General features: G+C 41.5%; 2 protein-coding genes across 2 annotated transcripts; one reads left to right on the top strand and one right to left on the bottom strand.

The window, feature by feature from the left end:
• Positions 1–70: 70 nt before the first annotated feature.
• MONOS_2726 (uncharacterized protein) lies at positions 71–4,677 on the top strand (the record flags this gene model as incomplete). Its single annotated transcript, XM_067872668.1, has 1 exon — positions 71–4,677. The coding sequence occupies one exon, from the start codon at positions 71–73 to the stop codon at positions 4,184–4,186; it is 4,116 nt and encodes a 1,371-aa protein (XP_067736347.1). The 3' UTR covers positions 4,187–4,677.
• Positions 4,678–5,590: 913 nt separating this feature from the next.
• MONOS_2725 (uncharacterized protein) lies at positions 5,591–12,327 on the bottom strand (the record flags this gene model as incomplete). Its single annotated transcript, XM_067872667.1, has 1 exon — positions 5,591–12,327. The coding sequence occupies one exon, from the start codon at positions 12,325–12,327 to the stop codon at positions 5,974–5,976; it is 6,354 nt and encodes a 2,117-aa protein (XP_067736348.1). The 3' UTR covers positions 5,591–5,973.
• Between the last annotated feature and the right edge of the window lie 559 nt (positions 12,328–12,886).

The following is a 12,886-nucleotide window of genomic DNA, read 5'->3' on the forward strand; positions in this document are numbered from 1 at the left end:
AGATTGTTTGGAACAAGAACACTTTTGATAATTATTTTCTTTTTGTTGATCAACAACCAATTGTCTTTCTATGAAAATGTTTTTGATTTTGATTCTCTCGAACTGTCTGTTTGCCAGTTGTCCCGCTCCGCAACGCGATAACAAAAATCGGTCAAATGCATTTTCCGATGGCCGTTCCGAGGCAGCTGTTGATACCGTTTTTGTTTCTGAAAAAGGAGACGATTCGAAGCAGAACTGTGGAAGTGAAGCAGATCCGTGCAAAACAATTGCAAAAGGAATTGAGCTGCTTGGGGAAGGTCCTGGAGATAAAACCATAAAGATTGTTGACTCTGCTGAAATGTCATACGGTTTTCAATTTTCAAAAGATTTCAGCCTTGCGATGGTAGCAGTCTCGGAACAGGGAACGAGACGAACAGTCAATTTTGAATTGAATGACCTTGCTGTAAAAGGGAAGTTCCACATGGTGAATGAGAAAACACTGACGCTGGAACATTTGACATTTAATCTTATTCCCTTTAAAACTGAGGAGCTATCAAAGGAAGCAAAAGAAGCATCTGCAATTATTCTTTCTAGAGGCGTTGACGGAGATTTGACAATAATGGATTGCAACATATTAATTAAAAAGTGGACAGATGAATATGCTCCATTTTCGATATTGAGAATAACTGAAGGTAAATTATCGATCGAGGGTTTTTATTTGGGTTATTTCGGATATAGCTATCTTTCAAGTGTGGCCACGCTACACATTTTTGAGGGAGTTGTGGTACAAAAATTGAAGAACCTTCAAATTGACGAAGCAAAGCTTGAAAAAGAATGTGCACTGGAACTTCCATCTTCGTTCGCATTGGAAGCAAGTTACTTCAGCTCTATCGAGAGGAAAAATGCGGGACCAGTGTTGCTCGAAGCAAAAAGTGGAGCAGATAAAAAAGTGACGATTACTATATCTAAATGCAAAATATCTTCGATTCGATCACTGAAATCAGAAAATGGAGGCAGCATTTATTTTGAGATGATGCACCCAGGGAGTGAATTGAACATTCTTGATACTTCATTTGAATATGGAAGGGCAGTTCGCGGGGGAGGAGCGATGTTTGGTGCGATGAAAGGGAAAGTGAAGCTGGAAAATGTGGAGTTTTGCAGCTGTGAGGCAGCTGCCGATGGAGGAGGGCTGCTGATAAATGACCTGACGCAGATGGCAGGATTTGAATGCAGAAACGGCACATTTCGGGGATGCGAGGCGAAGACAGGCGGAGGGATGGCAATACATTTGGGAGAAGAGGCAAGGCTGATCGACGAAATTTTGTTCAAAAACTGTTTCTTCAGAGACAATTCAGCAGGGCAGTGCGGAAATGATATTGCGCTGTGCGGTGAAGGAGACATTGAAATGAGCCGATCGCCTTTTGACGCAGATTCCTTCAGCGTGACGAAAGACCATCGAGTTGGAGCGATAAAGAAAGATAGAACAATAGTTTTCCATGACGACTGGCTTCGCTTTGACACAGTGGTTATCGATGTCGATGGAGAAAAAGGAGAAGACAGCGCAGAATGCGGAAGAAGTGGGAAAAGATCCTGCAAGACGATGAAGCAGGCTCTTTTGAACTGTCTTCCGGGCAGAGAATTTACAATATATACAAGAGAAGACAGCAACAAATACGATGCTGAACCAATGGTGATTGAAGAACGGAATGTTAAAATCCTAAACAGAGAAAGCATGATTGTCAACATCATAACAGCGCTGGACGAAGCGAAGGTGCGTCCAGGCGAGGGGCTGTTTAATGTGCGCAAAAATGCGTATCTTCGGCTGTTTAATGCAGATGTGCAAGTGGACACAATGAGACAAAGCGGGAGAGACAATGGCCTGTTTGTGTGTGATGGAGACGGGGCGTATGCTGACATCTACCGGGTGAATATCTCGTGCACAGATTCTAAACAAATTCTAAACTGTGTCTTGATTGAATGCAAAATGGGAAAACTCTCTATGAACGAAGTGTTTATGTCTCATTTCACATCTTCTTTTGCACTCGTCTTGGTGGAAGCAGCGAAAGAAATTGATTTATTTGGATTGAACATGGACACAATCGCCACAACATGCACAGCACAGTCTATCATAACTGTTTTGGTGGAGTGCGAGCAGCTGAGCTTTTCGAATGGGAATTTTTCTAATTGCCAGTCAAAAGAACATAAGCTTGGAGGAGTGCTGTATTTGGAAATCGGGAGCTATAATTATTACAGTTTTAACGATGCTGAATTCAATAATTGCTCGTGCAAAAGCGTACAAACAGCTGTGAGCGAACGGAATTCAATGGTGAACGAAGAGTCGAAAGGAGGAGCGCTGTTTATTAGAGTGGCTGACGAAGTTACAGAAACAATAAATTTGAGATTGAATGGAATGAGATTTGCTGAATGCCAAGCTGACAAAGGGAAGTATGTGTTTCTTTCGTTTCCGAATGGAAGGAAGCAGATTAACGAAGAATTGTTTGAATTTGAGATGGAAGAGATATATGGAAAAGCGAATCTGATTCTTCTGGAAGAAAGGAAAGGCGAAGAAGTGAATATTGTTGATCTTCTGGGCGATGAAGCAAACAGACTGCCATACCATTCGCAGAACATTTATGTTGGAGGAGCGAAGGCCAGCGACGACAAGGTCTGTGGAGCAAAAGAAAGACCGTGTGATCTGCTCAGCACCGCCATCGAACATGGAATACAAAATGGAGAAACATCGATGTATGTTACTGGAAGAGTCTTCGTGGACAAGCCGTTTTTAATTGACGAGTTTGTCACACTGACTTCTGCATCTGAGGCTTCATCTGAACCTTCATCTGAGTGGGAACAGGGATCTGGCACAGCTTCGAAGATGTTCTCAGGTGCAGAGAAGAAGCGGGGCATTCTTCGGATAGGCTCGAATATGAAAGCGGACAGAGAAGTAGCTGTGTTTGAGATGAGCAATTATTACATTATATTTGAGCACATTGACATCGAATATCCAGATGCTGTTGAAGGAGATGCATTGGACATTATTAACGCTGAATACGACTTGGAGATAACCGATGTTGTCTTCAGACCATGGTACACAGGCTTGAAAGGGGAAAATGTGAAAGGTGGAGAAGGAAAAGCGCTTCCTTACAAATTAATGGTGCTCAGAAAAACGACGGAAACGTTCAAGCAGTTGGTTATTTACGGGAGAAACGGAAACATTACAAGTGGCAAACAGCACAACGAATGTGAAAATGCGAAAGAAGGAGAGGAGGAGAGGAGCGTTTTGAGATTGGAAGAGCCATTTGCAAGCAGGGATGAGATGAATGGAGTTGGAGAAGAGGAGAATCCTTTATGTTCATGGAATTCTGGATTGCTTTATCTGTACGAAGCTTTTCGCATTTCAATCAATGACAGTTCATTTGTGGACATCAGCGACGGAGCAATTTGTTCTACGTATTCTCGTCTGACCTTGAACAACTGCAGCTTTGTGAACAATCATCCAATTGGCAAGGATTGGGAGAAGTTTCCTTCACTGCGGAACAACATTCGATTTCAGAACGAGCAGGAAGAGAAGCCACTTTTCATCAATAGCTTGGCGACTGGAAGCGACGGATTAGAAGGAAGGCCGTTCGGGATGCTTGTGGAAGGAGGAGTTGGTGGGCATGCAGCTCAAGGCATGGACTCATATTTCTTCACCCCAATTTTGACAAATGCAACGATGATTATAAAGGCTAAGGGGATGGCAGAGAAAGGACAAGATCAAATAATAGAATCAGATGAAGGAACACAAGCAGTGATTCGCGGATCTTATCTGTTTCCATGTGAACTAACAGTTGAAGCATCAGAGAAAAGAGTGGGGAAAACGAAGGAGTGGATTGAATGTCCCGTTTCTGAGTATGTAAACGAGACAGAGATCAGAGTGATGATTCCTCAATCTCTGTTGAATGGTGACGAATACACGTCGTTGGTTTGCCGGCTGAGATATCCGAGCGGAAAATCAGAAGGAGAAAAAAAGAGCACAGATTTCATTTCTTTGGCCAAGCAAAAGAAAGAAGAACCAAAGAAATTGACAACAGGGCAATTGGCAGCAATTATTGTGTCTGTGAGTGTGTTTTTAATCGCCATTGCAGTTACTGTTGTGATTGCCATTTATGTGGTGAGAAACAGGAAGCGAAAACAATACAAGTCGATCACGGAAGTGAATAAATAACCAGAAAGTCCATAGATACTTTTATTTCGGTATTCTTTTATTTTGTTACAACATTTTTATTCGGAAATGAGCTTCTCTTTTTGAAGAACAAAAAAATGATATATATGTTTGTTGTAATGTTTAATTTTTAATTTCTTATTTTTATTGTTATTTCAAATTTCAAATTATTATTTTTCACAAATAATTGTTTTCGAGATTTTTTTTTATTTTACAAAACTATATTCTGGAGATTTGTTTTTGACTATTTTATTGTCATGCTTAAAATTTTTTTTTAATTATTTGAAACCTTTTGGTTAAAAATTGAGTGCATACACTTATCTCTGTCATATGATTCAGTGATATGTATAAGTTTTGATTTTTGAAAAAAGTATTTCAATTCTTTCATTTTCATGATAGAAAAGTTACTGAAATTCAGCCATGTTTTTTGTATTATATGTAAAGAATGCTTTGCATTCAATCACACATATCCAATATGTTACATTTTAAGTGAATATTTTTTGTTTTTTAAATCACAAAATTTTCTTCAATCAACAAAAATTAAAATGGAAATCTCAGCGCTTCTACGTTGTCATTCACATTGTGAAACTGCTCAAATTTGAAAAGTCTGAGTGTTTGACGATTTCGAAAAATTGATCAAAGTTATTTATTATGGATACGCGATCAACATGGAAATGATTATTGCTCGAATTTCATGAGGTATGAAAGAGATCTTGATCATGATGAGTTGTGATTGATGGAGGTTGAACGATTCTTGAGTCTGTAAGATTTTTTTCTTTCGGGCATTGAAACGACGTGCGATACTCTCCAAAGAAAAAGTGATGCCAATTACCGGCTTTCTTCGAAAACATATGAGATGAAAGTCTCCTTTTTGTGCACACATTATTGAAAATTTCATTACATATTTTTTTAAAAGTGATTTTCTATTCTTTGTTTTGATTTAAAGGACTTTGAAGCTTTATTAATTTGCATTTGATTCTTTTGATTTTCAGCAAATAAGAAGATGTCTTTAGCTTTCATGAAAATATGCAAATGAGATGGATGAGTTTTTTTCCTTTCCTTTTTTATTTTTGCCCAATTCAACGAATCGAGGAACATTGAAACAAAATTTGTTCAAGCGAGTTCTTTATTTTTCTTCATTTCATGCAGCTCAATATATTCAGATCAATGATTAAGGTACATATAAGGCATTCAATCAAATATGCATTTAAAAAAGCGTCTTAGCAAAAGAAAAAAAGTTTGAAGTTTGAAGTCATTTTCTTTTTCTGATTTAATCCAACATTTGTGCATGATAATGAATGTTGCAATTTGAAACTGATCGCTTAACAATCATGTTTGAATTTAGGCATATTTTTCATTTCTGGTGCGAGAGATATATTTGTCAGGAGATGAATAATGAAACAAATCTTCGTTGTTTTCACAATCTTTCAAACTCTATGAATGATGAATTTATGACAAAAGTTTTGAAATCCAATAAAGAGCAATATTAAATTATCAAACAGAAGAATTCACTTCCTGTGGAGTTCTTCTCAATGAAGAAAGAAAAAATAAATTTGGAAATTCATTATTTTTCATGGATTGAACTTTGCAAATTTAACTTTTGAAAGCCTTTTGAACGAGCATAAATGGTTTGCTATTTCTTTTCATTTATTTGAATAATAGAATTATGAAATTTAGCTTCGAAGAAATTATTACTGATGAAAGATTTAGTTCTGCAAAAATATTGATGCTCATTCTATTTTGATTGAAGAAACTTTTCGCTTGGACTTTTTCTTATGGATGAAAAACATTCAATTTGTAGCATCTCTACTATCATTGTAATGTCCATTTGTGTCTTCAACAAAATCAATTGCATCGGATGCCGTTACAATCATGACTCCTGGAGGAAAAGTCTGAAAGAATTCCTTTTTCGTGTTGATGAGCGATGGTCTATCAGCTGGAAGCTGTGTCAAGCAACTTTTTACCAATTCTACAAAGCAGGAATTTGCTATCCAATGCAAGTTTGGCCTCTCCCCATTTAAGATTTTCTGTCCTGCCACCTCTGCTTCATACTCCCCAAACGGGATCTTGAGCGTCAAGCACTCCCACAGCATCATCCCAATCGAAAAGGCAACTGATTCCTTTGTTGCCCACATCTTCTTGTTCATCAACAGCTCAGGTGCCTTCCACCTCAAACACTCTTTTCTTATATCGTCGTCGTCTTCAAACGCGGATGAAGGAAGGGAATCATCATCATCATCGACAGATGTCACAATAGTTGATGATGAGATGGATGATGAATCAGAATCATCAGAAGAAAGGAAGTCTGAATGCATGACAATGCAGATCACCATGTGTTCAGAGAACAATACAATGTGAGGACTCAAATTGGCCAATGACTGAAGTGGGTTCTCCATTTCATCAAATGAGTGGAGAGCTCCATTCGCCACCCAGAACAGGATTTGGGCTGCTGTTTGTTCTCTCTCCTGAAGAGTGCCTATTGCCATCTCTTTTGTCTTGTTCTTTCCATGCAACAACATGAACAGTGAATCCCTCAGATCCACAATGAGCTTCTCGTGCGGAGATGAACAGGCCATCGCATCCACCAGATTCGACATCGACGAGGTGGTTGGACACAGATCCTCCCCTCGAACAAATGTGGAATCTGAATCAGTTGTTGAAGTGGATGAAATGGAAGGTGATGGTGATCTCTTTCTCACCTCTTCCTCCTCTTCCTTTTCTAATGCCCATTCAGGAATCTTATCTGAATCTTTCCCCAAGATGTATTCTGTCGATCCGCTTTCACTCAACAAATGCTCTGATGACTCTGAGTGCCCCAAGCTTTTCTCATACACCCTCTTCTTGATTCTTTCTTCATTTTTCTTTTCTGCTTCCCTCTCTGCTCTCCTCCACTGCTCTTCAGGAGACATCTCCATCGTAACCATCTCAAATGCCTTTGGGTCCTTCTTCACTGTGTCATTTACAATTATCTCCAACTCTTCTGTTCTTCTCTTTTGCTTTCTCCATCGAACAATAAAGGCAACTGCGATGATTAGAACAATCAAAAACAGAACAACAAATATCACTGCAATTATCATAGCCCATGATGTTTTCCCTTCTTTTCCTCCTTCAACAATCCTTTCGTCTCCTTTTGCCTTTGTTTCACTTCTATTCTTCAGAATGAATGACTGGGTTGATGAGGGAGAATCGGTATTCCCAAACAGAAGACACACCCTCACCTCTTCTGATTCTTCTTCTGCTTCTGCCTCAGGCTCAATCTCTGAGGATAAAATGGCACACCAGGCCTCGTGCTCATCCACAAACCCATCCTCCCCAAACTCATGCCTCTCAATGTGCTGCTCAGAGCGGAGTGAGCGCACCAGCTGGCAGGAGAGGTTGCAGGGGAGCAGGAGCTCACCCACAAACCTGAGCTTGGCCTGTGTGCCTTCCACTTCCATCTGCACCTCTCGCAGCTCAGGGACAAACAAAGCCGATGGCCGATCTGAGGCCAAACCCTTCAGAGTGCACCCCTCGTTCAGAATCCACAGCGATGAATTGTCTTTCCACCCATCGCCTCCCTTCAGACTCACCACATCCACCACAGCAGTGCCTGTGCAAACAACATTTCTTCGAGCCGATGGATATTGCGGAAGAGAAGGCGTGTTGTTCACAAACATCCCCATGGTGATGTCAACATTCCCACCTGATATCGATAGCGCTCCTTTTGTGGAGTTAGTAATTGTTGTGTCTATCAACTCAGCCTGGCACCTCGTTAATGCAACCAAAGAGCCGTTCCATTGGCAGATTTCATTCTCCTCTTCTGTATTTATTTTTCCTTCTTTCTTATTTTCCTCACCACATTTGCGGATAAAGCAGGCATCCAGCGCAATCTCTGCACAGTCAGCCGCGCTGATCATACATCCTTCGTTCTGTTCAACTTCCATCCCTGAATACGAGCAGTTGCTTAGATGGATGCAGGATGAGGAATCACCAGACGAGACAAAGCTGGTTCCTGTTGATTTGTGCCTCATGTCTGACAGCGAGCAATGCTCCAGTCTCACGGAAGTACTGAATTCTGTTGCTATGCCTGCAAGTTGTGCCTCCTGCTCCACGAACAGAAGTGGTTGAGCAACCGATGTTGCGTTGTGCATTTTCCAGTCACGGATGGACACGTTTGTACTGAGGCTGGGGTGGATAAGGAAGAGGCAGCAGCGTGTGCACAACCCAACAACCGCGCTCTGATCCATCACCAGACTGCCTCCATGAATGTCTATCAGCGGACATTCCAGATAGATCAACGAGTACACTGCCCCTTCTTCGAACAGACAGTCCTGGAACATTGTTTCTCCTCCTTCCACTTTGAATATACACACGAAACTCTCAGAAAACCCACACTTGATTACGAAATCAACACGAACATACGTCACATAATTCTTGTGTGTGATGCACGATTCTCCTGCACCTTTGCCTTCAACGTCTATTGCTACCTTGCACTGTTCAGCTGACCGAGATACAATCATTATGTCCTCCAGTTTCAGGACACTTGCCACAATCGATTCCTTGTCCACAACCAGCTGGCTAACCACATCGTTTGTAAGGTGCGTCACTCCGTAGTTCACTGTCAGGCAAGGAGTCTTCTGCCTCCCACACTGCCTTTCGTCCTTCCCACCCTTTCCTTCAGCAGCGCTCACCAGGATCACATCGTTCTGGTACACTACAATCAGTTCAATCAGGTCGATTGGTGTTTTGTAATGTTTTCCATCCATCCCGAAGATTGCATTAACTCGATAATATTCTGAGTCGCGAAAGTCGAGTCTGAACTGACTCTCGTTGATCTGCTCATCAATATCAAAGCACTCCACAAATATATCACGGCCCACCAGTGCTTTATTCCCACTGAATGTGCACTTCTCAAACACGCACTTCAGCTCGCCCTTTTCCAAGCTCCGCACATACACTCCGCCTCCCATTCCACTTTCACTACTGCATTCACAATTGCCAACTTCCGATCTGTTCACACTAATAAATCCGCCTTTCCCCATATCTACCATGACAGAACCTCCTCTATCGCTCCCTCTAGTTTTGCACTCCGTCATCTTCGTCTCGTTCACATCCACAGCTGTTCCTGAGCAGCCTTCCTCGCACCATACAAAGCCAGCCTTCTCATCCAAACTTGTCAGAGATTCAATTGTCGAGTTCACTATTGAAAGTGCACTGATGTCTCCATCCTCATTTGCATTCCTGCCTCCTCCATTCTCCAACAACATCTGAAAAACACTCCCTGAGACAACAACAACTGACGACAGTTCAAAACCTGATACACTACACTTAGAGCCTCTCTGGATCTCAAACAATCCTCTGCCAAGATGCAGCGGCCAAATTCGAATGGATAAAATAACTGCACTGCCTTTCTTCATCGAAAGGAACATGCACTCAACAGCCTCTGTGCTATTTCCCACTGCACCAAAAGAACATTTTTCAATCCTCAAACAGTCTCCCTCGTTCACTACAACTGCCTTCTCTCTATTCTCAAAATTACATGCCACCAGCATGTTTATTCCTTTCATCTCCATCTTATTTTTGTTCCTGAGCAATGTGTTGTCTTCGTCCATGGATGGATTTGAGAAAATGATTGACGATGTGATAATCTCATCTTCTTCTTCCTCTTCTTCTGTTATTGTTGATGATCTTCCATTGCTCCCGATTATACTCACTCCAGACACATCCAGTGTGCATTTGATTTCCACATCGCTTTCCACAAGTAGATTAAGTGCGACCTCGTTGCGATCTAAGTGGCGTAAACCTTCCCATAGCGTTTCGCATGGCCATTCTAAACTTCCGCACCTCTTCAGGTCTGCACCCTTCTTTGACACATGCACATCTCCGCTCACATACTTCACCAGAAACAGCAGCAGATCGATTCCTTTAAAAACTGAGTCTTCTCCCACAAACATGTTTGGATTGTTGCTAAACTGAGCATAGTTGAAACTGAATGTTTCATCGTTTACCGAACTGTTCAGATTCTGTGCGCACAAATAGATGTTTGTCCCCACAGATGCATTATTTTCATCAAACGTTATGTTCTCAAAATGAAATGGAAGTGACGCTTCTGACTCGTTGCATTCCAGTTGCAAAAACCCTCCTTTCCCGTTTCTAGCACTACACTCGCACCTTCTGGATGTGGTATTTCTTATTTCTATCAACTCTGTCCCAGTGAGCCGTGCGTTGCATGCTCCTCCATCAGCTACGATGCCCGTCGCAATGCTTTGGAATGTGCAGTTGGCTATGTTGCAGATGCATTGCAGCACCAGCGGTTCGCTCCCGAACTCCATCCCAGCAACAATACACTTTATCAGCTTGACTGTTCCCCCGCTGGAGAAGATTAGCTTGAATGACCGTTCCACATTTCTGGCACTGCTGAAAGTGCATGTATGGCATTCCAGTGTTCCTGTTACTGAACGCAGGATCCACCTCACATTGCTCTTCAATTCCTCCGGAAGCAGTATTTCCACATTCTTTAGCACAAACTTTCCAACATTTCTCATCACATGCTCCACATCAGACTCAGGTACAGAGTTTGATCCAGTACCTGATATCACTGAGTGCAGATATGGGGAGATTGAAAGTGTAATTTGGGTGTCTGGATCAGAAGAATCCACAGACAGCGCTGTAGTATCGTAATGATCTTCGACTGTTGCTGAGTCGAGAATTGATAGCTCGATTAGTTCTGTATCTGCACTCTGCTCAACAGTGTTCCTGAATCCTCGCCAAAACGAGCTACATGGATACTCTGCCGCACCGCACCCAATAACATCATACCCCGTGTTCGACACGCACACTCTCCTCAGCTTCATATGCACAACAAACAGATGCAGATCCACTGGTGTGGAAAATGACTCGATGTCTGTTCCCATCATATCACCCAGCTGGATCTCATTCTCCTCAAATAGCGAAGCAGAAATGCTTGTGGGTGTGATAGTGCTGTTTAGCTGAATGCATTTGACGAACAAATCTCTCCCCTCGACAGCATTGTTTCCACTGAATTGCACCAGAAGCAGTTCGAAGTACACATCTTTACTCTCCAGATGCACATAGGCGCATCCACCTCTTCCTCCCATTCCGCTTGCTTCTCTCTGTGCACGGCATAAGGAAAACTCCACAATACTAAAATTCCCTATTTTCAGAGTTCCTTTATGTTTTACACACACAGACAGGCATCCTCCGCTTCCTTCTTCACAGCAGCATTGTGAAAACGAAATGTTGTTCAGAATCAGTGAATCATCTTCCTCCACACTCAGCTCTATCACTGTTCCATCTCCCTTCTGCCGTGAAATTCCTCTGAATCTTACGTCTTCAGCAGCCAGTGCATGAGGGGAATTGAGAGTGAAAAGTGGCTTATTATTCAATCTGATGGATTCCACTGTACAGTGCTCAAGTTTCATCATTCCACTGCTGGCATGAAGCACCGAGCATCCAAATATTTGTGATCCATTAGAACTGATTGTCACCTTAAATAGCGATATCACTCCCGCATCCTCGCTCACGCGAAACAATCCAGACCCAGAGTTTGAACCATGAACCACATTTACTGATGAAACACCAAGAGATCCACTAGAAACAGAAAAAAGCCAGCACGAGTTTCCAATTTGTGTTGGACTCATCACACACTCACAGCCAGGCTGTGTGCTTCCAACTATTGCGACTAACTTTGAACCTATGTTCACACCTTCTGCATCGAATTCTGTGTGCATCCCATCTGCAAGCATGAGGGTGCAGTTGCTGTTCGTTGTTTCGTGTGTGATTGCAAACTTGATAGACCTGCAGCCAGATGCCTCGCTTCTTCCGCACCATAAATCATCAGTTCCCGTATTCCCCACCACTATCCGTGTAATGCAACCATATGGTAACCACTCATCAACAAAGCTGCTTGCGGATTCATCAACAAGGTGATATACTCTTTTGGATTCTGAGGTGAGTGAAAATGAACTGACAAATGGAGAAAAATTGATTCTGTTGTTAAGATCTTCAATGAATACATCCATCCCGAACTCTGTTGCATTGTTCCCTCTAAAGAAGAAGAAATACAAAAACTGACTTGGAGTGACTGAAGAGATTCGAAGCAAAAGACCTCCTCTGCTCGCACTCGTGAAACAGTTTTGTATCATTATTTCGCTAAATCTCATAGAGTTATTATTCATATATCCAATAAAAAAGCCACCTCCACTTGGTGATGCGTCTGACTTGCAAGAAGAAATAGATATATTCCATGTACATGCTTTGCTTTGATCAAAGTTACATTGATCAGAATTAGTAACTTCGTAATTATCATATGAAAGTCCACCGCCATATTTTGTTTCACAGTCATGAATGTAATTGGACGAAACTATTCTGCTTATTAAATGACTATATGTTTGAATTGCCCCACCATAAAAACCAGATGAACATTTCGTAAAACTGCTGTTACAAATTGAAACAGAATTGATGTTCACTAAATATAAAGCTCCACCGGATCCAATGGATGAGCAGCTATCAAAAGTGCATGATTTAATTTTTATGTCTGAATTTTGATTGAAGCAATTGATTGCACCACCTGAAGATCCTGTTGTGGAGTGCCATTCACAATTTGCAAAAGAAACTGATCCCAATGTCTCGTTGTTGTCAAAATGCTTCATTGTCGTATTGTTTGCATATTCTTGATTATTACTCAAAAAATGTGCGGATCGG

The sequence above is a fragment of the Monocercomonoides exilis genome (genome assembly GCF_001643675.1).
Source record: "Monocercomonoides exilis strain PA203 chromosome Unknown scaffold1-2713096, whole genome shotgun sequence".
In the NCBI taxonomy this organism is placed as follows: Eukaryota; Preaxostyla; order Oxymonadida; family Polymastigidae; genus Monocercomonoides; species Monocercomonoides exilis.